The sequence below is a fragment of the Nerophis ophidion genome, linkage group LG15, assembly GCF_033978795.1.
Source record: "Nerophis ophidion isolate RoL-2023_Sa linkage group LG15, RoL_Noph_v1.0, whole genome shotgun sequence".
NCBI classification, from domain to species: domain Eukaryota; kingdom Metazoa; phylum Chordata; class Actinopteri; order Syngnathiformes; family Syngnathidae; genus Nerophis; species Nerophis ophidion.
This window is the reverse complement of record NC_084625.1, coordinates 46,356,012-46,382,260: the sequence shown is the minus strand read 5'-3', so window position 1 is coordinate 46,382,260 and position 26,249 is coordinate 46,356,012. Positions and strand designations below refer to the sequence as shown.

The window sequence follows — 26,249 nt, the reverse complement described above, 5'->3', positions numbered from 1 at the left end:
GGCAGCAACGAGTAAAGTTACACGCACTACAATAGCTATTTTTTTGCAATGTTTCACAAAAAAAGTCCATTTAAATATTATTCGCTAGTATTCCCTACAACAAGCTTGAGTAAATATAGGTAAAGTAACCATTTATTAGGATTATTAGTAAAATACGCTGAAAAAATACGAGTGAATCCGCTTTATTATAGCCTTCCTCTCGAACGGCGGCTTTTACTTTGAAGCAGCGTGACTCAACTTCCTGCTTCACCTCGCAAGTGACGACCGGCGGCCATAGCTGCCCCCCGTCCCACAACAACAACAACAACAACAAGCGAACCAGACAGCGGTGACTTTTTTTTTGTTTTTTACTCACAGAAACGAGTCCAGCAGTCACACATTCCGAGCACGGAGCCATAGAAACACAGAAATAACGCCATGGCCGTTAACTTGTGTGGTGTTGCTCCCAGTCACAGGAGGAGTCGGGAGTGTGCGGACTCACGTGTCCGGACGTCGACGCCCCCTTTCAGCTAGACCTCCCAACTTGGGACGGTCCCATCCACGGCAACTCCTGAACTTGTTTTTCGTCATATAAAGCTCACATTTAAACTTTATTTTAACTACATACTCAAGTAAGTGAAAATTCCACGATTTACAGACAAAAAAAATACAAACTCTGTTTCCATATGAGTTGGGAAATTGTATTAGATGTAAACATAAAAGGAATACAATGATTAGCAAATCCCTTTCAACCCATATTCAATTAAATGCACTACAAAACGTGCCAAAGTAGTTGGGAAAGGGCACGTTCACCACTGTATTACATCACCTTTTCTTTTAACAACACTCAATAAATGTTTGGGAACTGAGGAAACTAATTCTTGAAGCTTTGAAAGTGGAACTCTTTCCCATTCTTGTTTTATGTAGAGCTTCAGTCGTTCAACAGTTCGGGGTCTCCGCTGTCGTATTTTACGCTTCATAATGTGCCAAACATTTTTGATGGGAGACAGGTCTGGACTGCAGGCGGGCCAGGAAAGTACCTGCACTCTTTTTTTTACAAAGCCACGCTGTTGTAACAAGTGCTGAATGTGTCTTGCTGAAATAAGCAGGGGCGTCCATGAAAAAGACGCCGCTTAGATGGCAGCATATGTTGTTCCAAAACCTGCATGTACCTTTCAGCATTAATGGTGCCTTCACAGATGTGTAAAATACCCATGCCTTGGGCACTAATGCACCCCCATACCATCACAGATGCTGACTTTTGACCTATGCATCGATGACAGTCTGGATGGTTCGCTTCCCCTTTGGTCCAGATGACACGATGTCAAATATTTCCAAAAACAATTTGAAATGTGGACTCGTCAGACCACAAAACACTTTTCCACTTTGCATTAGTCCATCTCAGATGATCTCGGGCCCAGAGGAGCCGGCGGCGTTTCTGGATGTTGTTGATAAATGGCTTTCGCTTTACATAGTAGAGCTTTAACTTGCACTTAGCGATGTAGCGACAAACTGTATTTAGTGACAGTGGCTTTCTGAAGTGTTCCTGAGCCCATGTGGTGATATCCTTTAGAGATTGATGTCGGTTTTTGATACAATGCCGTCTGAGCGATCGAAGGTCACGGTCATTTAATGTTGGTTTCCGGCCATGCCGCTTACGTGGAGTGATTTCTTTAGATTCTCTGAACCTTTTATTGATATTATTGACCGTAGATGTTGAAATCCCTAAATTTCTTGCACTTGCACTTTGAGAAACGTTGTTCTTAAACTGTTTGACTATTTGCTCACGCAGTTGTGGACAAAGGGGTGTACCTCGCCCCATCCTTTCTTGTGAAAGACTGAGCAGTTTTTGGGAAGCTGTTTTTATACCCAATCATGGCACACACCTGTTCCCAATCAGCCTGCACACCTGTGGGATGTTCCAAATAAGTGTTTGATGAGCATTCCTCAACTTTATCAGTATTTATTGCCACCTTTCCCAACTTCTTTGACACATGTTGCTGGCATCAAATTCTAAAGTTAATGATTATTTGCAAAAAAAAAAAAAGTTTATCAGTTTGAACGTCAAATATGTTGTCTTTGTGGCATATTCAACCCATATTCAACTGAATATGGGTTGAAAATGATTTGCAAATCATTGTATTCCGTTTATATTTTCATCTAACAGTTTCTCAACTCATATGGAAACGGGGTTTGTAGAACGATATGGCATCAGAGTTTTGGTCTTGAACGGGGTAAGCAGCTATTTAACCAACAGGAACCAATATGTGAAGATTGGTGAATTTATGTCAACACGGCTAGATATATCTTGTGGTGTACCCCAGGGGTCAATACTGGGACCAAGATTGTTTAATCTTTGTATAAACGTAAAGTTACACAGGACTTTAGACTGACACATAATGTTGGATATAGAGAACATACAAACCCTTTATTTATTGAGTCAAAAATATTAAAGATCGACGATTTGGTAAAATTGCAAACAGCTAAAATGATGTACAAAGCAAACTATAGTCTGCTACCAAAGAATGTACAACAATTCTTCTCAACTACAGAGGAGAAATATAACCTTAGAGGAAAATCTAATTGAAAACATTTGTATGCACGTACAACACTTAGAACTTTAAGCATATCAGTATGTGGAATTAAATTATGGAATTGATTAAGTAATGAAGTTAAACATTGTACTGATATGATCCAGTTTGAGATGTTCAAATTAATAGTGCTTATAAAGTACACAGAAAAATAATTATGAGGATTACTTTCAACTTTATCAAAAATAAGATATTCTTCATCTCAATATGTTAATAATGACTGAATTAATTGATTACATATTACAGAAATGTTGTATATACTCATTTACAGATGTCATTCTATTATAAATAGGTCAGTAAATGATGTATATATCTGTATAGGCTCTAAAGTGGTAAAACCTGGGTGGTGTGTATTCATCCATAATACAGGTCAGATATTTTAAAAATAAATATATATTAGTAATTCCTGTTACATATTACGAATTATTTTAAGTTTTGTGGTATAGCTCCACTCTCTGGCAATACCGTACTACAGCCATGTGAGGGCAGTGTTGTCCAAGTTATGTTGTAACCTGCAATTTACAAGAAAACATACACCAGTAAGGCTTTTGGCATGGACGTCTTATAAGTAGACGCAGCATTGGCTGCTGTGACGCGAGAAATTCGGCCGCCATCTTGAAGTGGTGATGAGGAGCCGGTGAGCAACCTAAACTGACAGTTGCTGATAGTATATATTTGTACCATGAATTGACTAACGTAGACCCCGACTTAAACATGTTGAAAAACTTATTCGGGTGTTACCATTTAGTGGTCAATTGTACGGAATATGTACTGTACTGTGCAATGTACTAATAAAAGTTTAAATCAATCAATCAATCAATTAAAAGTTGACAGGTAGAAAACAAAGATGCCGGGCTGGTGTTCAGCATTTTCCTGTTGAATGTTGAAATTAGGACTCAGGGGATTAAGTTTCACAGGTAAGATTAAACATTAATGTACTATTTTGTGAAAATAATATTACCACAGGGTTGAGGAGGAGCAAAGATTGATTGATTGATTGAAACTTTTATTAGTAGATTGTAGGGTTGCACATCTCTCTCTGATAAACGATTCGATATGCATCTAGATACACAGGTTACGATTCGATTCAAAAACGATATCCTTTTATTACAGACCGATTCGTTTGGATTCGATTCCAAACGATACGATTCGATTTGACAGTTAATATTCAAGACTCCAAATCCCCAAGCACTGTGGCTTTATGGCACTGGCAAAAAAACCGAACAACAAAATCACATGTCAATGTATTTATTTCTAGACATGGACCAAAAAAAGGCTGGTTAAATTGTAGGATGGGAACTCCAGAGGTAAAAGTAGCACAGAATAGTAACAACAAAGGGCAATATTTCAACCTGAGCATATGGTGTTTTGAACAAAAGAGGTAGGTAACAAAGATTCAATATTTCAGCCTGAGAATATAGTGTTTTGAACACTAGAGGTAGGTAACAAAGATTCAATATTTCAGCCTGAGCATATAGTGTTTTGAACACTAGAGGTAGGTGACAAAGATTCAATATTTCAATCTGAGGATATAGTGTTTTGAACAATAGAGGTAGGGTAACAAAGATTCAATATTTCAATCTAAGCATATAGTGTTTTGAACACTAGAGGTAGGTGACAAAGATTCAATATTTCAATCTGAGCATATAGTGTTTTGAACAATAGAGGTAGGTAACAAAGATTCAATATTTCAACCTGAACATATAGTGTTTTGAACACTAGAGGTAGGTAACAAAGATTCAATATTTCAGCCTGAGCATATAGTGTTTTGAACAATAGAGGTAGGTAACAAATATTCAATATTTCAGCCTGAGCATATAGTGTTTTGAACACGAGAGGTAGGTAACAAAGATTCAATATTTCAATCTGAGCATATAGTGTTTTGAACAATAGAGGTAGGTAACAAAGATTCAATATTTCAGCCTGAGCATATAGTGTTTTGAACACGAGAGGTAGGTAACAAAGATTCAATATTTCAGCCTGAGCATATAGTGTTTTGAACAATAGAGGTAGGTAACAAATATTCAATATTTCAGCCTGAGCATATAGTGTTTTGAACACGAGAGGTAGGTAACAAAGATTCAATATTTCAATCTGAGCATATAGTGTTTTGAACAATAGAGGTAGGTAACAAAGATTCAATATTTCAACCTGAACATATAGTGTTTTGAACACTAGAGGTAGGTAACAAAGATTCAATATTTCAATCTGAGCATATAGTGTTTTGAACAATAGAGGTAGGTAACAAAGATTCAATATTTCAACCTGAACATATAGTGTTTTGAACACTAGAGGTAGGTAACAAAGATTCAATATTTCAGCCTGAGCATATAGTGTTTTGAACAATAGAGGTAGGTAACAAATATTCAATATTTCAGCCTGAGCATATAGTGTTTTGAACACGAGAGGTATGTAACAAAGATTCAATATTTCAATCTGAGCATATAGTGTTTTGAACAATAGAGGTAGGTAACAAAGATTCAATATTTCAGCCTGAGCATATAGTGTTTTGAACACGAGAGGTAGGTAACAAAGATTCAATATTTCAGCCTGAGCATATAGTGTTTTGAACACTAGAGGTAGGTAACAAAGATTCAATATTTCCATCTGAGCATATAGTGTTTTGAACACTAGAGGTAGGTAACAAAGATTCAATATTTCAACCTGAGCATATAGTGTTTTGAACATTAGAGGTAGGTAACAAAGATTCAATATTTCAACCTGAGCATATAGTGTTTTGAACATTAGAGGTAGGTAACAAAGATTCAATATTTCAGCCTGAGCATATAGTGTTTTGAACAATAGAGGTAGGTAACAAATATTCAATATTTCAGCCTGAGCATATAGTGTTTTGAACACGAGAGGTAGGTAACAAAGATTCAATATTTCAATCTGAGCATATAGTGTTTTGAACAATAGAGGTAGGTAACAAAGATTCAATATTTCAGCCTGAGCATATAGTGTTTTGAACACGAGAGGTAGGTAACAAAGATTCAATATTTCAGCCTGAGCATATAGTGTTTTGAACACTAGAGGTAGGTAACAAAGATTCAATATTTCAATCTGAGCATATAGTGTTTTGAACACTAGAGGTAGGTAACAAAGATTCAATATTTCAACCTGAGCATATAGTGTTTTGAACATTAGAGGTAGGTAACAAAGATTCAATATTTCAACCTGAGCATATAGTGTTTTGAACAATAGAGGTAGGTAACAAATATTCAATATTTCAGCCTGAGCATATAGTGTTTTGAACACTAGAGGTAGGTAACAAAGATTCAATATTTCAATCTGAGCATATAGTGTTTTGAACACTAGAGGTAGGTAACAAAGATTCAATATTTCAACCTGAGCATATAGTGTTTTGAACACTAGAGGTAGGTAACAAAGATTCAATATTTCAATCTGAGCATATAGTGTTTTGAACACTGGAGGTAGGTAACAAAGATTCAATATTTCAGCCTGAGCATATAGTGTTTTGAACACTATCACTATTTCAGCCTGAGCATATAGTGTTTTGAACACTAAAGGTAGGTAACAAAGATTTAATATTTCAATCTGAGCATGTAGGGTTTTGAACACTATCACTATTTCAGCCTGAGCATATAGTGTTTTGAACACTAGAGGTAGGTACGATAAAACGCGTAATTGACGCTGTAATTTCCTTAGTGCAGGGGTCGGCAACCCGCGGCTCCGGAGCCGCATGCGGCTCAGCTGCACAATCGCCGACCCCCCAGATTTTGGCGGGGAGATTCCGGAAATCAATGCCCCTCCCGAACATCACCTGGAGTCAATGTTCTCCAATTTTCACTCGGACTACAATATTAAGGGCGTGCCGTGATGATATTACTCTTAACGTCCTCTTGAACGTTATCGCGCCCGCCATTCACGGAACGCTATTTGCGTGCCGACCGGACACATGCATTTCACTGCTTCTATCGGCACATGTATGAGATTGGAAGGTATACTGGGTGACACAGGGTACACTGACGGTTGTAATATAAACAACTTTAACACTCCTACTAAAAAGCGCCACATTGTGAACCCACACAAAAGAAGAATGACAAACAAATTTCGGGAGAAAATCCTCACAGTAACACAACATAAACGCAACACAACAAATACCCAGAATCCTTTGCATCCATGACACATCCTGAATATGTTATACACCCCTCCCTGCGTGGTTGAGGTGGGCGGGGTTTGGTGCTCGCGGGGTGTATAACATAGTCAGGAATTGTCATGGAAGCAAAGGATTCTGGGTATTTGTTGTGTTGCGTTTATGTTGTGTTACTGTGAGGATTTTCTCCCGAAATTTGTTTGTCATTCTTCTTTTGTGTGGGTTCACAATGTGGCGCATATTAGTAGGTGTGTTAAAGTTGTTTATATCACAACCGTCTGTGTACTCTGTGTCACCCAGTATGCCTTCCAGTCGTGTGCGTGCATTTGCGGAAGCTTCTCACAACATGTTGCTGGACTGGCAAGCAGTTTGTACATGTTGTAGAAGGTTTTTAAGGCAATGGATTCATAGCATGTCCTTATTCTTGTCATCTGTGTGACCACCAGCAGATTTTGGCTAGAATAGTTGTCGCTCCCATTGTCTTCCTCATTTTGTGAAACGGGTTGAAATGGCTCTTTGAGTGGTAAAGGTTGCCGACCCCTGCCTTAGCGCGTGCTGAATTGTTACCAAGTTGCCCGAATAAGATAGGAATGGTGCTCCCTGGCTGTGTGCTACTGCTTTATGCACACTCCTGCTCGTTGGCACAGGGTTTTAACTCACCATACTCTTGGTCGTGTTTCCTCTTTGCATGCTGGTCGAGATTTGTAGTGCTGCCAGTGTACGTCAACGATGCTTGACACAATTTACAAATAGCATGGCTTCTGTCGAGCTTTCCTTCCTTCTTATAAAACCCCAAAACTTTCCAGACTTTGGATTTCTGTCTCCATGATGCGTTGAAAATCTTTCTCGGTCCATTATCACCTTTGGTCAGACTGACGCTTTCGTTCTCCTCCTCCTTCATTTTCCATTCTGTTCCTTGTTTATCACTCGTGCTAATACCAGCTAGGCAGATACCGCTTTTGGCGAGTAGCTTCAGCTCTCGGGTTGTTTTAGAGACGCTGGCGCGTATTGTAATCTAGCCAACCCATGCAAAGTCTCGCGATAACCGATCCATGACTCTATAACCGATTCAGCTAGGAATTCATGGATTATTCGCATTGATTGAGCAGCCTAATCGCTCTCTTGTTGAATCGAATACTCGGTCGTATCGGTTTATCGTTCACAACCCTAGTAGATTGCACAGTACAGTACATATTCCGTACATTTGACCACTAAATGGTAACACCCGAATAAGTTTTTCGACTTGTTTAAGTCGAGGTCCGCGTTAATCAATTCGTGGTACAAATATATACTATCAGCACAATACAGTCGTCATCACAGTATATACACTGAATTATTGACATTATTTACAATCTGGGGGGTGAGGTGGGGGGGTCAGGTTTGGTTGATATCAGCATACTTCAGTCATCAACAATTATATCATGTGAGAAATGGACTTTGAAATAGTGTAGGTCTGACTTGGAAGGATATGTACAGAGAACAATGAACATAGTGAGCTCAGAAAGCATAAGAACAAGTATATACATTTGATTATTTAAAATCCGGGGAGGTGGGATGTGGGGTGTTAGTCTAGGGTTGTAGTTGCCTTGAGGTGTTCTTTTAGTGAGGTTTTGAAGGAGGGTAGAGATGCACTTTTTTTTACACCTGTTGGGAGTGCATTCCATATTGACGTGGCATAGAAAGAGAATGAGTTAAGACCCTTGTTAGATCAGAATCTGGGTTTCCCCCCTGGTGTTGTGGTTATGGCGGTCATTTACGTTAAGGAAGTAGTTTGACATGTACTTCGGTATCAGGGAGGTGTAGCAAATTTTATAGACTAGGCTCAGTGCAAGTTGTTTTACTCTGTCCTCCACCCTGAGCCAGCCCACTTTGGGGAAGAGGTTAGGAGTGAGGTGTGATCTGGGGTGGTTGTACTAACCCCGTTTCCATATGAGTTGGGAAATTGTGTTAGAAGTAAATATAAACGGAATACAATGATTTGTCAATCATTTTCAACCCATATTTAGTTGAATATGCTATGAAGACAACATATGTGATGTTCAAACTGATAAACATTTTTTTTTTGTTGCAAATAATCATTAACTTTAGAATTTGATGCCAGCAACACGTGACAAAGAAGTTGGGAAAGGTGGCAATAAATACTGATAAAGTTGAGGAATGCTCATCAAACACTTATATGGAACTTCCCACAGGTGGGAAGGCTAATTGGGAACAGGTGGGTGCCATGATTGGGTATAAAAACAGCTTCCCATAAAATGCTTTCACAAGAAAGGATGGGGCGAGGTACACCCCTTTGTCCACAACTGCGTGAGCAAATAGTCAAACAGTTTAAGAACAACGTTTCTCAAAGTGCAATTGCAAGAAATTTAGGGATTTCAACTTCTAATGTCCATAATATCATCAAAAGGTTCAGAGAATCTGGAGAAGTCACTCCACATAAGCGGCATGGCCGGAAACCAACATTGAATGACCGTGACCTTCGATCCCTCAGACGGCACTGTATCAAAAACCGACATCAATCTCTAAAGGATATCACCACATGGGCTCAGGAACACTTCAGAAAACCACTGTCACTAAATACAGTTTGTTGCTACATCTGTAAGTGTAAGTTAAAGCTCTACTATGTAAAGCGAAAGCCGTTTATCAGCAACATCCAGAAACACCGCCGGCTTCCCTGGGTCCGAGATCATCTAAGATGGACTGATGCAAAGTGGAAAAGTGTTTTGTGGTCTGACGAGTCCACATTTCAAATTGTTTTTGGAAATATTCGACATCGTGTCATCTGGACCAAAGAGGAAGCGAACCATCCAGACCGTTATCGACGCAAAGTTCAAAAGCCAGCATCTGTGATGGTATGGGGGTGCATTAGTGTCCAAGGCATGGGTAACTTACACATCTGTGAAGGCACCATTAATGCTGAAAGGTACATACAGGATTTGGAACAACATATGCTGTCTTTTTCATGGACGCCCCTGCTTATTTCAGCAAGACAATGCCAAGCCACATTCAGCAGGTGTTACAACAGCGTGGCTTCGTTAAAAAAAGAGTGCGGGTACTTTCCTGGCCCGCCTGCAGTCCAGACCTGTCTCCCATCGAAAATGTGTGGCGCATTATGAAGCGTAAAATACGACAGCGGAGACCCAGGACTGTTGAACGACTGAAGCTCTACATAAAACAAGAATGGGAAAGAATTCCACTTTCAAAGCTTCAACAATTAGTTTGCTCAATTCCCAAACGTTTATTGAGTGTTGTTAAAAGAAAAGGTGATGTAATACAGTGGTGAACATGCCCTTTCCCAACTACTTTGGCACGTGTTTCAGCCATGAAATTCTAAGTTAATTATTATTTGCAAAAAATCATATAAAGTTTATGAGTTTGAACATCAAATATCTTGTATTTGTAGTGCATTCAACTGAATATGGGTTGAAAATGATTTGCAAATCATTGTATTCTGTTTATATTTACATCCAACACAACTTCCCAACTCATATGGAAACTGGGTTTGTAGTTTATGAGCCGCGGGCGTTTTAATTGATGAATGCAAGTCTTGTCTCCTGTGGCGCGGAGCTCATTTTCCACATCATTTCGTACAGGTGGGAGTTTTTTGCGTCATCGGGTCGATGAATGGAGCAGAACTCCGTGACATCGCACTGCTGACACAGATTGGAGCGTGCGTTCATAGCCGAATTAAATCAAGAGGTGGTCTGCCGCTGAGTGACCCGATCATGCTTCTAATACTGAGAGGAAGCGCAGGGTGCAGGATGTTTGTAGCCATGGAATGGAATAGTCCGGTGTGTGGTCCAGGAGCAGGTTGATTCATTCGTGGCACGTCACCCAACTTTGTTAGTTGCCGTATTTTCCGGACCATAGGGGGCATGTTGAAGCACAGTACAATCCATCAAGCGGTGTGTCTTCATAGCTTACTAAAGTCGTACTCAAACATTTTGATAGATTTTCGAGCGTCGTGTGTAATGTTCTATATTTTCAATGGAACATATAACATTTTGGTGTTGTTTACTTGAGTCATATTTCAGTCTACACGTCTCTTATGTGTGACTGCCATTGTATTGCAGTCCACACATATCTCTTATGTGTGACTGCCATCTACTGGTCAAACTTATCATTACACCATGTACCGAATAAAATGGCTTTGAGGTCAGTAAGCATAACCAAAATGATTCCGTACATTAGGCGCACCGGGTTGTAAGGCGCATTGTCGAGTTTTGAGAAAATGAAAGGCTTTTAAGTGCGCCTTATAGTCGGAAAAATACGGCCGTTAATTTGGAAAAGACAAATAATTGAAATGGTTCGATGCAAACACTCAGTATGTTTACATGCACTTAATTAGTCAGATTTCAAATAGTTCTGTTTTTTGTATTTTCAGTCGTGTGAAGTCCAAGTTTCCATGCACTCTTTCTTATACAAAGATGTCCGATAATATCGGACTGCCGATATTATCGGCCGATAAATGCTTTAAAATGTAATATCGGAAATGATCGATATCGGTTTCAAAAAGTAAAATTCATGATTTTTTAAAACGCCGGACGTGGGGAGAAGTACAGAGCAGTTGCGCCTCCCAGTCATACTTGCCAACCCTCCTGATTTTCCCGGGAGACTCCCGAATTTCAGTATCTTTTTTTTGTTATCGTATTTTCTGGACCATAGGTAGCACCGGATTATAAGGTGTACTGCTGAGGAATGGTGTATTTTCGATCTTTTTTCATATATAAGGCGCACCGGTTTATAGTGCGCATTAAAGGAGTCATATTATTATTATATTTTCCCTTCCTTGTGGTCTACATATTATGTAATGGTGCTTTTTTTGGTCAAGATGTTGCATAGATTATGTTTTACAGATCCCTTTCAAGCCGCTTTCTGACAGCATCTTCTCCCCGTCATCTTTGTCGTAGCCGTGTAGCGTGCAAGGACGGGAGTGGAAAAAGTGTCAAAAGATGGAGCTAACTGTTTTAATGACATTCCGACTTTACTTCAATCAATACCAGAGCAGAATCTCCTCATTCGGAAACAACAACGCCAACGTTCACCCAACGTTCCTTGGGTGAATAATGTAAACTCACTACACCAGTATGTTTTAGCACTTTCATGGCAAGTTTACGGACTGATTTAGGTAACAACTTTACACTACTTTATATTACAAATGGCAACAGCAGACAATTAATGTTTCATAACAAGAAGATAGAGAAAAAGAAGAAGCATATTGACTACGGTACTACAAAGGTGGACTTGCGCAATTTTTCCGGATTTATGCAGATCCCAAAAACAGATCAACATGTACTACAAGGTAAGAAAAGTTGCTTTAGCATAATATTGCGAGACAAAACGCCAGATAATACGTCTTACCTTATACACACACACCATAATAATACTCCTATTGTGTAATGCGCCGACAATCCATCAAGCGGTGCGGCTTCATAGCTTACCAGTCGTACTAAAATACATTGATAGATTTTTGTAATGTTCTATATTTTCAATGGAACATATAACATGTTTGTGTTGTTTACTTGAGTCATACTGCCATCATGTTGCAGTCTACACGTATCTCTTATGTTTGACTGACATCTACTGTTGAAACTTATCATGACACCAAGTACCAAATAAAATTACTTTGAGGTCGGTAAGCAAAACCAAAATTATTCCGTACATTAGGTGCACCGGGTTATAAGGCACGCTGTCCAGTTTTGAGGGAAAACATTCATCCATCCATCCACCCGTCTTCTTCCGCTTTTCCGAGGTTGGGTCGCGGGGAAGCAGCCTAAGCAGGGAAACCCACACTTTCCTCTCCCCAGCCACTTCGTCCAGCTCTTCCCGGGGGATCCCGAGGCGTTCCAAGGCCAGCCGGGAGACATAGTCTTCCCAACGTGTCCTGGGTCTTCCCCGTGGCGTCCTACCGGTTGAACGTGCCCTAAACACCTCCCTAGGGAGGCGTTCGGTGGCATCCTGACCAGATGCCCGAACCACCTTATCTGGCTCCTCTCGATGTGGAGGAGCAGCGGCTTTACTTTGATGACAGAGCTTCTCACCCTATCTCTAAGGGAGAGCCCCGCCACCCGGTGGAGGAAACTCATTTCGGCCGCTTGTACCCGTGATCTTGTTCTTTCGGTCATAACCCAAAGCTCATGACCATAGGCGAGGATGGGAACATAGATGGACCGGTAAATTGAGCGCTTTACCCTCCGGCTCAGCTCCTTCTTTACCACAACGGATCGATACAGCGTCCGCATTACTGAAGACGCCTGTCGACCTCCTGATCCACTCTTCCCTCACTAGTGAACAAGACTCCTAGGTACTTGAACTCCTCCACTTGGGGCAGGGTCTCCTCTACAACCTGGAGATGGTTCCCTTTTCCGGGCGGGAACCATGGACTCGGACTTGGAGGTGCTGATTCTCATCCCAGTCGCTTCACACTCGGCTGCAAACCGATCCAGTGAGAGCCGGAGATCCTGGCCAGATGAAGCACAGATGGCTTCATCTGGCTAGGATCTTGATAAAGCCATCTTTGTTCACCTTGCAGGAAAAGAAAGGACTTTAATTGTGCCTTATGGTCTAGAAAAAAACGGTAGTTGTTTCTTAACTGTGGGAATAATACCAATTGGCCAATTTCTCATCAAAGAGTCCTGGTTCCCCAACACCAGATGTGGACCTTCTGGCTCCCCGGGCCCCCAGGAGGAAGCGGGATGCTCTGCTATTCAGAGACATCATGCAATATTCACAGCAACAACTTTTCAACTCCTCACTGCGTGTCCCCCACCGTTTCCCTGGGAAATGCATTCATCAAATATTAATATTGCTCCTAAAATGAAAAGATGTGCTTGAAGTGACGATTAATGGAACGCTCGGGCGTTCAAGTCTCCAGTGCCTTGCCAAGATGGAGCGTTAACTGAGGCACGGCTTGGCCACACACCTCTGCCCATGCAGTGCGTGGCCAAGTCGCGTGATGAAATCATCGCACCTCCTTCTCGTCCCGTGTCGCTCGCCAAACAAAGAGCGTTCGGCTGCTTCATAGACCCGATCTGATAGATGGTGTTCATTACCCACTTCCTTCCTCGGGGGATGCACCTCTCTGCCTCTTATCAGTCGGGAGTTTAGAGATCGATAACAACCGGCGTGCAATAAAACAATCAAGTCAATTCCCGGGGTTTAATTGAGTTGTTACACACGCTCTGAGAAGCAGCTCGATGGTCTCTCCTCCAGCCTCACGTCAACAACCGCGTACGAAGCTAGCCTTTGCAAGTGCGTCATTCCTGGGTGTCAATGCGTGGCCACTAGGTGCCATGATCCTCCATGCCAGTTTGGACATCCATCCATCCATTGTCTACCGCTTATTCCCTTTTGGGGTTACGGGGGGCGCTGGCGCCTATCTCAGCTACAATCGGGCGGAAGGCGGGGTACACCCTGGACAAGTCGCCACCTCATCGCAGGGCCAACACAGATAGACAGACAACATTCACTCTCACATTCACACACTAGGGCCAATTTAGTGTTGCCAATCAACCTATCCCCAGGTGCATGTCTTTGGAGGTGGGAGGAAGCCGGAGTACCCGGAGGGAACCCACGCATTCATGGGGAGGACATGCAAACTCCACACAGAAAGATCCCGAGCCTGGATTTGAACCCAGGACTGCAGGACCTTCGTATTGTGAGGCAGACGCACTAACCCTTCTGCCACCGTGAAGCCTGCCGGTTTGGACAAAGGGTTGCTATTAGAGATGTCCTGTTATGATCCGCCGCCCGGATCATATGTTATTTTGGTTTTTGAGTCTTTTTGTGTTTTCTGTTTGTTTTTAGACTCTTCCGATCCCTAGTTTATCTCTTCCTTTTTTACACTGTTACCATAGTTTCTGATTTGTTCCACCTGCTCTGTTTTTTTCCTGATTACTGCCCTTATTTAAGCCTGCCTTTTTCCTCCGTTCGATCTTGATCCTTTGTTTGCGGTAAGCAACACTCACGTTGGCATTTCCTAAATCTTGTCTCTATGCTAAGTAGCTCCTTAGCTTCCCGTGCGATCCGCACGTCATTTTTGGACTCTGTTTTCCGTGCTAAGTTTTAGCTTAGCTTTCCGTGCGTAGGCACGCGTTTTCTGTTGTCTGTTTTTGTACCAGTGTTATCTTTTTTTTGATCATCAATCATCAATCAATGTTTACTTATATAGCCCTAAATCAATCGTGTCTCAAAGGGCTGCAAAAACCACAACACAAACCACTACGACATCCTCGGTAGGTCCACATAAGGGCAAGGAAAACACACCCAGTGGGACGTCGGTGACAATGATGACTATGAGAACCTTGGAGAGGAGGAAAGCAATGGATGTCGAGCGGGTCTAACATGATACCGTGAAAGTTCAATCCATAATGGATCCAACACAGCCGCAAGAGTCCAGTCCAAAGCGGATCCAACACATTTATATTAAACTCTTACCTGCCACTCCTGTCCCTTCTGGTCCATTTGCATCTTGGGGTGGACAAAATCGTGACATGGCCGATAATGGCTTTTTTGTCGATATTCCGATATTGTCCCAAACTTAATTACCGATACCGATATCAACCGATACCAATGCAGTCGTGGAATTAACCCATTATTATGCTTAATTTTGTTGTGATGCCCCGCTGGATGCATTAAAGAATGTAACAAAGTTTTCCAAAATAAATCAACTGAAGTTATATTTATTGTTGAAGTCACAAAGTGCATTATTTTTTTTTTTAACATGCCTCAAAACAGTAGCTTGGAATTTGGGACATGCGCTCCCTGAGACAGCATGAGGAGGTTGATGTGGGCGGGGTGTTAGGGTAGCGGTGGGGTGTATGATGTAGCGTCCCGGAAGAGTGAGTACTGCAAGGGGTTCTGGGTATTTGTTCTATTGTGGTTATGTTGTGTTACGGTGCAGATGTTCTCCCGAAATGTGTTTGTCAATCATGTTTGGTGTGGGTTCACAGCGTGGCGCATATTTGTAACAGTGTTAAAGTTGTTTATACGGCCACCCTCTGTGTGACCTGTATGGCTGTTGACCAAGTATGCCTTGCATTCACTTGTGTGTGTGAAAAGCCGTAGATATTATGTGACTGGGCCGGCACGCAAAGTTAGTGCCTTTAAGATTTATTGGCACTCTGTACTTCTCCTCAGTCCGTGTACACAGCGGCGTTTTAAAATGTCATAAATGTTACTTTTTCAAACCGATACGTATAATTTCCGATATTACATTTTAAAGCATTTATCGGCCGATAGTATCGGCAGTCCGATATTATCGGACATCTCTAGTTATTATTATTCTGTTTTGGTGGTGTTTCTACAAAACCCCTAACCAGTGAAGTTGGCACCTTGTGTAAATGGTAAATAAAAACAGAATACAATGATTTGCAAATCCTTTTCAACCTATATTCTATTGAACAGACAGCAAAGACAAAATACTTAACGTTCGAACTGGTAAACGTTGTTATTTGTTGCAAATATTAGCTCATTTGGAATTTGATGCCGGCAACATGTTTAAAAAAAGCTGGTACATGTGGCAAAAAAGACAGAGAATGCTCATCAAATACTTATTGGGAACATCCCACAGGTGAACAAGCTAATTAGGAACAGGTGGGTGCCACGATTGGGTATGAAAGCAGCTTCCATGAAATGCTCAGTCATTCACAAGGAAGGACGGGGCGCGGGTCACCACTTTGTGGACAAATGCGTGAAAAAATTGTTACCAGCATGAAGGTGAGGATGAGTAAATTCCAAGTAGCGGCCACACTGTTTATGAAAATACTTAAGCTCGCGGGGCTAAGTATGTCAAGAGCGAAAACGACAAAAAGAAAATTGCAATCGGCTCATTTTAACGTCCATTAGATCACCTCGGCGCTAGTTTTCAAAAAGGCCGATCCGACGTTTCACAAAGTCAATAATTGGCTGCAATGTTGTGCTTAATTAGAACAGTTAACTGTGATGACCTAAAGCAAGTTTGAATTGCCATTAAATCAACCTTAATTGCTTGCCTTGAATCGATGGAGCCGGTCTAACCATTCGTCCAATTTGCGGTGAATATACGGTATCTGATGAGCTATTAGCGTGCGAGCCGAATTTGGACAATGCTGCCTTTTTTTTTTTATATTGGAATATTTGAAGAAGAAGAAAATAGGCCAGTGCGAGTAATCCAATGTGAGGCGGGTGGGGAGGAGGAAAGTCAGAGTGCGTGAAGACAGGTAAAAGTCATTTAAAGGGGAACATTATCACAATTTCTGAAGACTTAAAACCAATAAAAATCAGTTCCCAGTGGCTTATTTTATTCATCGAAGTTTTTCTCAAAATTTTACCCATTACGCGATATCCCGAAAAACAGCTTCAAAGCACCCGATTTACACCAATGCTATATCCACCCGTCTATTGTCCTGTGACGTCACTGCGTGACCAGGAAAAAAAACATGGCGGATAGCACAGAAAGGAATAGCATAGTAGCTCGGATTCAGACTCGGATTTCAGCGCCGTAAGCGATTCAACAGATTACGCATGTATTGAAACGGATGGTTGGAGTGTGGAGGCAGGTAGCAAAAATGAAATTAAAGAAGAAACAGAAGCTTTTGAGCCATATCACGACAGACAGCGGCACGGGAGGAAGGACGGACGAATTCGGCGATCGCCTTCTAACCAACGATTGGTATGTGTTTGTTTGGCATTAAATGTGGGTGGAGGGAAAGGCTGGATGCAAATATAGCTCCAAATGAGGAATAATGATGCAATATGTACATACAGCTAGCCTAAATAGCATGTTAGCATCGATAAGATTGCAGTCATGCCGTGACCAAATATGTCTGATTAGCACATAAGTCAACAACATCAACAAAACTCACCTTTGTGATTTCGTTGATTTTATAGTTGCAAATGCATCTGCAGGTTATCCATACATCTCTGTGCCATGTCTGTCATCGCCGGTAAAACGTGGAGACACTACAGCACATTCAATGGGGGTCTGGCGGCAGACACTTTCGTGGCGCAGTGGCAGAGTGGCTGTGCGCAACCCGAGGGTCCCTGGTTCAAATCCCACCTAGTACCAACCTCGTCACGTCCGTTGTGTCCTGAGCAAGACACTTCACCCTTGCTCCTGATGGGGACTGGTTGGCGCCTTGCATGGCAGCTCCCTCCATCAGTGTGTGAATATGTGTGTGAATGGGTAAATGTGGAAGTAGTGTCAAAGCGCTTTGAGTACCTTGAAGGTAGAAAAGCGCTACACAAGTACAACCCATTTATCATTTATTTATTTATCATTTATCTTCGGGCCAGTGGTGCAACTTGAATCCCTCCCTGTTAGTGTTGTTACACCCTCCGACAACACACCGACGAAGCATGATGTCTCCAGGGTTCCAAAAAATAGTCGAAAATACGGAAAATAACAGAGCTGAGCCCCAGTTTTTGTAATGTGTTGAAAATGAAAATGGCGGCTGTATTACCTCGGTGACGTCACGTTCTAACGTCATCGCCACAGAGTGATAAACAGAAAGGCGTTTAATTCGCCAAAATTCACCCATTCAGAGTTCGGAAATCGGTTAAAAAAACATATGGTCTTTTTCCTGCACCATCAAGGTATATATTGACGCTTACATAGGTCTGGTGATAATGTTCCCCTTTAAAGAAGAAACAGAAGCTTTTGAGCCATATCAAGACAGACAGCGGCACGGGAGGAAGCGCGGACGAATTCGGCGATCGCCTTCTAACCAACGATTGGTATGTGTTTGTTTGGCATTAAATGTGGGTGGAGGGAAAAGCTAGGATGCAAATATAGCTACAAACGAGGCATAATGATGCAATATGTACATACAGCTAGCCTAAATAGCATGTTAGCATCGATTAGCTTGCAGTCATGCCGTGACCAAATATGTCTGATTAGCACTCCACATAAGTCAACAACATCAACAAAACTCACCTTTGTGATTTCGTTGACTTTATCGTTGGAAATGCATCTGCTTTGAGTGTCGCAGGATATCCACACATTCTTGTCGTCAGTACAGTGTGCAGAACAAACGAGGGACTTTTGCATCTTTTGACCACCGTTGCAACTTGAATCCGTCTCTGTTCGTGTTGTTACACCCTCCGACAACACACCGACGAGGCATGATGTCGCCAAGGTACCGGAAAACAGTCGAAAAATACGGAAAATAACAGAGCGGATTCGACCTGGTGTGTGTAATGTGTTTGAGAAAATGGCGGGTCGCTTCACGATGTGACGTCACGGGTGAAAGTTCATTGCTCCGACAGGCGAACAATTGAAAGACGTTTGGATCGCTAAATTCACCCTTCTAGAGTTCGGAAATCGGTTAAAAAAAACATATGGTCTTTTTTCTGCAACATCAAGGTATATATTGACGCTTACATAGGTCTGGTGATAATGTTCCCCTTTAATTGAAAGGGTTAATAGTGTTTCCCCCCAGAAAAAATGTTAGTTAAGGTAGGAGGGGCTGGGTGGGTCTAAGGAACAGTGTAATTTGGCCTGTGGCCACCATCACGTCTCCATCTCACCACAGCCTGGTTGGGCAATAGACTACAGACTGCGGTGAAGTAGGCCGGCTTCGTCGCATGAAGAAGCCTACAATTTTTGGTTGTGTTTTCCACTCCGTATGCTGAGTGGCAATTTACGATATATATCTCGATATTTTTTTTCCGTCATGTAAAAACAAAACACAAAACAGTACCTAGTTACCTGAGATATTAAGTATGTCGTTATTTTGACGTAGTAAATATTGACTTACTAAGACAAAATAATTAAGTCGAATTAATGACTTACTGTAAATAAGCGTTTGCAATAAGCGTTTGAAAAATAATTAAAAGTGGGTCAAATGCTCCCATATGCTCAACTCATCATTTTTAAATTACAGGACAAAAAAAATAAATAAATACATTTAAAAAATATAGATATGCAGAGCAGTTAAATGAACACTTAGCGTCTAACAATCTATGTGAAACCTTTCAATCCGGTTTCAGGGCAAATCACTCGACTGAGACAGCCCTCGCAAAAATGACTAATGATCTATTGCTAACGATGGATTCTGATGCGTCATCTATGTTGCTGCTCCTCGATCTTAGCGCTGCTTTCGATACCGTCGATCAGAATATTTTATTAGAACGTATCAAAACACGAATTGGTATGTCAGACTTAGCCCTGTCTTGGTTTAACTCTTATCTTACTGATAGGATGCAGTGTGTCTCCCATAACAATGTGACCTCGGACTACGTTAAGGTAACGTGTGGAGTTCCCCAGGGTTCGGTCCTTGGCCCTGCACTCTTCAGTATCTACATGCTGCCGCTAGGTGACATCATACGCAAATACGGTGTTAGCTTTCACTGTTATGCTGATGACACCCAACTCTACATGCCCCTAAAGCTGACCAACACGCCGGATTGTAGTCAGCTGGAGGCGTGTCTTAATGAAATTAAACAATGGATGTCCGCTAACTTTTTGCAACACAACGCCAAAAAAACGGAAATGCTGATTATCGGTCCTGCTAGACACCGACCTCTATTTAATAATACAACTCTAACATTTGACAACCAAACAATTAAACAAGGCGACACGGTAAAGAATCTGGGTATTATCTTCGACCCAACTCTCTCCTTTGAGTCACACATTAAAAGCGTTACTAAAACGACCTTCTTTCTTTAGTTTAGGCGGCGGCGCTTTGTTGTTAAGTCGCCCGCCTTAACAACAAAGCGCTGCAGGAAACCCTGTTTATACAAACTCTATAGCGCTTTTCTACCTTCAAGGTACTCAAAGCGCTTTGACGCTATTTCCACATTCACCCATTCACACACACTCATTCACACACTGATGGCGGGAGCTGCCATGCAAGGCGCTAACCACGACCCATCGGGAGCAAGGGTTGAAGTGTCTTGCTCAAGGACACGACGTACGTGGCGAGGTTTGGTAGAAGGTGGGGATCGAACCAGGAACCCGCAGGTTGCTGGCACGGCCACTGGATGGATGTATCTCTTATGTCTGACTGCCATCTACTGGTCAAACGTATCATTACACCACGTTCCAAAAATAAAATTGCTTTGAGGTCGGTAAGCACAACCAAAATTAATCCGTACAGTAGGTTATAAGGCGCCGTGTCGGTTTTTGAGAAAATGACAGTATTTTAAGTGCGCCTCGTAGTTCTTCCTCTAAGTCTGCGTGGTAGAAAACGAGTAAAACATCAACATGCTACTTGATTTCCAATTTTAGTTGAAATCCTGCACTTTTTCGCAAATTTTTTTGAGCATCAGTAACAAATTCATAGTTTGAAAAAATAAATAGGCCTCAGATTGCATACTTTACGCGCAACTTCCTGAAAAAGCAGCAACAAAGTCAGGCATTTTTGGCCGCGTCAATCACTATAAAATTCTCGAAGGACTGACTATTTTAGGAAATACTTTTTTTTTTCTCACCTTGCTAACTTGGTCACGTGTTATATCAGTTCCTAACGCACACGGGAGATACATTCTCACACGTGTGTGTGTGTGTGTGCGTGGTGGAGACCAACCTGTGCTGCTCTGGATGGTTCTGACGGTGGTGGTGGTGGTGGTGGTGGTGCACGGGGGCGACCCGGTCTTGCGCTTGGCCACGGCGCCGCCTCCCCGCCCTACCGCCGCCGCCGCCTCCTTCTCCTCTTCCTCCTGTGAGCATCCTTTCTCGATGGCACGCACGTAGCTGTGGCTTCGCATGCGGAAGCATCCGGGCATGGGCAAATCCAGGGCGTCCACCGCCTGCGACTCCATCTCGCTGAACACCGACTCGCACACGGCCTCGATCTGCCCGTTCACCTCCACCTCGCTCACCTGTGAGCACAGGAGACACGCGGGGACGGGTGGTCGGCATGTATATGTACAAAAATGGAAAAATAATGGGGGAAAACAATCAGTTTTTTGTTTTAATATATTTTCTGTAGGAGGATGAATAATAATAATCCATCCATCCATCCATCCATCATCTTCCGCTTATCCGAGGTCGGGTCGCGGGGCCAGCAGCCTAAGCAGGGAAGCCCAGACTTCCCTCTCCCCAGCCACTTCGTCTAGCTCTTCCCGGGGGATCCCGAGGCGTTCCCAGGCCAGCCGGGAGACATAGTCTTCCCAACGTGTCCTGAGTCTTCCCCGTGGCCTCCTACCGGTTGGACGTGCCCTAAACACCTCCCTCGGGAGGCGTTCGGGTGGCATCCTGACCAGATGCCCGAACCACCTCATCTGGCTCCTCTCGATGTGGAGGAGCAGCGGCTTTACTTTATTTTTACATTATTTGTTTCAGCATTGCACTTTGAAGATGGTCCCTCAGCTCTTTGAAAGCTTTGGCTCTTTTTCAGATCAGCAGACGGGCTCCAAGTCTTTCTTGCAGTATACATAAACGTTTCTCACTTCTATTCAGACTTCCATATATATTTAATTTCCTTAACCGACTGAAATAATAATAATAACAAAGAATAATTTCTAAGTCTCTTCTCTTTCTTTGAGTTCCTCCCGGATGGCAGAGCTTCTCACCCTATCTCTAAGGGAGAGCCCCGCCACCCGGCGGAGGAAACTCATTTCGGCCGCTTGTACCCGTGATCTTATCCTTTCGGTCATGACCCAAAGCTCATGACCATAGGTGAGGATGGGAACGTAGATCAACCGGTAAATTGAGAGCTTTGCCTTCCGGCTCAGCTTCTTCTTCACCACAACGGATCGGTACAACGTCCGCATTACTGAAGACGCCGCACCGATCCGCCTGTCGATCTCACGATCCACTCTTCCCCCACTCGTGAACAAGACTCCTAGGTACTTGAACTCCTCCACTTGGGGCAGGGTCTCCTCCCCAACCCGGAGGTGGCACTCCACCCTTTTCCGGGAGAGAACCATGGACTCGGACTTGGAGGTGCTGATTCTCATTCCGGCCGCTTCACACTCGGCTGCGAACCGATCCAGTGAGAGCTGAAGATCCCGGCCAGATGAAGCCAACAGGACCACATCGTCTGCAAAAAGCTGAGACCTAATCCCGCGGCCACCAAACCGGAACCCCTCAATGCCTTGACTGCGCCTAGAAATTCTGTCCATGAAAGTTATGATAATAATAATAATAATAATAATAATAACGCGCGACCCCAGAGGTAATAAGCAGTAGAAAATGGATGGATGGGATGGATAATACAAACCCTGTTTCCATATGAGTTGGGAACTTGTGTTGGATGTAAATATAAACGGAATACAATGATTTGCAAATCATTTTCAACCCATATTCAGTTGAATGCACTACAAAGACAAGATATTTGGTGTTCAAACTCATAAACTTAATTTTTTTTGTGCAATTAATAATTAACTTAGAATTTCATGGCTGCAACACGTGCCAAAGTAGTTGGGAAAGGGCATGTTCACCACTGTGTTACATCACTGTGGAGGGAGGTTGTGATCAGCACACTGCTGATGTAAATGTCAGCGACCCCGTCTGGGCTACTGAAGACAGGTGATTAGATTTCGCAGGTGGTACGCGTGAATCCAATCAACTGTTGTCTTTAAGAATGAGCAGCCGGCAGAGGAGGAGGAGGAGAGAGGATTGGAGAGACTGAAAAGTCTAGACGAAAATGCACTTGGTCGCAAAGAACTACATTAAAAACCCTGTCAATTCTGAGCAACTGGTTTCTGGCGTGGATCTGTGAGTAGGAAAAAGCTTGCAATCAACCTTTTCTTTTAACAACACGCAATAAACGTTTGGGAACTGAGGAAACTAATTGTTGAAGCTTAGAAAGTGGAATTCTTTCCCATTCTTGTTTTATGTAGAGCTTCAGTCGTTCAACAGTCCGGGGTCTCCGCTGTCGTGTCATAATGCGCCACACATTTTCGATAGGAGACAGGTCTGGACTGCAGGCGGGCTAGGAAAGTACCCGCACTCTTTTTTTCCGAAGCCACGCTGTTGTAACACATGTTTTGCTGAAATAAGCAGGGGCGTCCATGATAACGTTGCTTGGATGACAACATATGTTGCTCCAAAACCTGTATGGACCTTTGGGCATTAATGGTGCCTTCTTTTGGACAGTTGTCAAGTCAGCAGTCTTCCCCATGATTGTGTGTCATACAGAATCAAAACGGGAGACCATTTAAAGGCTTTTCCAGAGTTAGTTAGCTAATTAGAGTGTGGCACCAGGTGTCTTCTATATCTGACCTTTTCACCATATTCTAATTTTCTGAGATGTTGAATTTAGGGTTTTCAATGGTTGTAAGCAATAATCATCTCCTACACTTGAAATGTTTGGAATGAATGTATACATTCTACAAGTTTGACTTTCTAAATGGAATTAATAAAATAAATCAACTTTTTCTTGATATTCTAATAATATGACCAGCACCTGTATGTTGTTCCAAAACCTGTATGTACCTTTCAGCATTAATGGTGCCTTCATAGATGTGTAAGTTACCCATGCCTTGGGCACTAATACACCCCCATACTATCACAGATGCTGGCTTTTGAACTTTGCGCATATAACAATCCGAATGGTTATTTTCCTCTTTGTTCCGGAGGACACCACGTCCTCTGATTCCAAAATTAATTTGAAATGTGGACTCGTCAGACCACGGAACACTTTTCCGCTTTGCATCAGTCCATCTTAGGTGAGCTCGGGCCCAGCCGAGCCGGCGTCGTTTCAGGATATTGTTGATAAATGGGTTTGGCTTTGCATAGTAGAGTTTTAACTTGCACTTACAGATGTAGCGACCAACTGTAGTTACTGACAGTGGTTTTATGAAGTGTTCCTGAGCCCATGTGGTGATATCCTTTACACACTGATGTCGGTTTTTGATGCAGTACCGCCTGAGGGATCAAAAGTCCGTGAAATCATTGCTTACATGCAGTGATTTCTCTAAATTCTCTGAACTTTTTGATGATTTTACGGAACGTAGATGGTAAAATCCCTAAATTCCTTGCAATAGCTTGTTGAGAAATGTTGTTCTAAAACTGTTCGACAATTTGCTTACAAAGTGGTGACCCTCACCCCATCCTTGTTTGTGAATTACTTAGCATTTCATGGAAGCTGCTTTTATACCCAATCATGGCACCCACCTGTTCCCAATTAACCTGCACACATGTGGGATGATCCATATAAGTGTTTGATGAGCAATCCTCAACTTTATCAGTATTTATTGCCACCTTTCCCAACTTCTTTGTCACATGTAGCTGGCATCAAATTCTAAAGTTAATGATTACTTGCAAAAAAAAAAAAAGTTTATCAGTTTGAACATCAAATATGTTGTCTTTGTAGCATATTCAACTGAATATGGGTTGAAAATGATTTGCAAATCATTGTATTCCGTTTATATTTACATCTAATACAATTTACCCACTCTAACGCAAAAACCCACTTTAGGTTTGAGCAATCAACCTCAAAGTGCCACAGTGTAAAAAAATTTTTTAATAATAATAATAATAAAAAGATAATAAAAATAAGTAAAATAGAAAACTAGAAACAGCCCAGAGCCAGATGAGGTGGTTCGGGCATCTGGTCAGGATGCCACCCGAACGCCTCCCGAGGGAGGTGTTTAGGGCACGTCCAACCGGTAGGAGGCCACGGGGAAGACCCAGGACACGTTGGGAAGACTATGTCTCCCGGCTGGCCTGGGAACGCCTCGGGATCCCCCGGGAAGAGCTAGACGATGTGGCTGGGGAGAGGGAAGTCTGGGCTTCCCTGCTTAGGCTGCTGCCCCCGCGACCCGACCTCGGATAAGCGGAAGAAGATGGATGGATGGATGGAAACAGCCCAATAGCTAGAACCAGCATGCATATCTGGGCTTCCCTGCTTAGGCTGCTGCCCCCGCGACCCGACCTCGGATAAGCGGAAGAAGATGGATGGATGGATGGAAACAGCCCAATAGCTAGAACCAGCATGCATATCTATAAAAAGGCTTTTTTTTTTTTTTTAAAGGAGGGTTTTTAAGCCTTTAAAAAAAAAAAAAAAGCATTCACAGTCTGAGGTGCCCTCAGGTGGTCAGGCAGAGCGTTCCACCGACTGGGAGCAGCGGAGCAGAAAGCCCGTCTCCCATAGTTCGTAGCCTTTACCTTGGAGGTTGGAGGAGGTTAGCCTGTTTGGAGCTGAGGCGTCGTGTGGAGGATTAGGGGGTGAGTGAAGTGAAGTGAATTATATTTATATAGCGCTTTTCTCTAGTGACTCAAAGCGCTTTACATAGTGAAACCCAATATCTAAGTTACATTTAAACCAGTGTGGGTGGCACTGGGAGCAGGTGGGTAAAGTGTCTTGCCCAAGGACACAACGGCAGTGACTAGGATGGCGGAAGTGGGAATCGAACCTGCAACCCCCTAGTTGCTGGCACGGCCACTCTACCAACCGAGCTATACCGCCCCAGTATAACTTGTGAGCAGTTCTTTGAGGTAGACGGGGGTCATAAACATGACACAAACTTCCCTAATTGTTAGAAATCCCACTGCTTATATTAAACATGCTTCACTGACGAGCGTAATTGGCGAGCGCTGTTTTGTCCGACTAATTTCGGCGATCCTTGAACTCATCGTGGGTTGTTTACATGTACAACTTTCTCCAACCCTGCCACAGAAAGAGGCATTTTAA

The 26,249-nt window shown here is 42.6% G+C and overlaps 1 protein-coding gene across 1 annotated transcript in view; it reads right to left on the bottom strand.

Annotated features, from left to right (window-relative positions):
* Window positions 1-26,249, bottom strand: part of dlgap1b (discs, large (Drosophila) homolog-associated protein 1b) — a 280,337-nt gene that overhangs the window by 90,180 nt on the left and 163,908 nt on the right. The window contains exon 6 of the mRNA XM_061922258.1: window positions 21,195-21,489. Coding sequence (XP_061778242.1) covers window positions 21,195-21,489 — 295 coding nt within the window. The remainder of the gene's footprint in view (window positions 1-21,194; window positions 21,490-26,249) is intronic.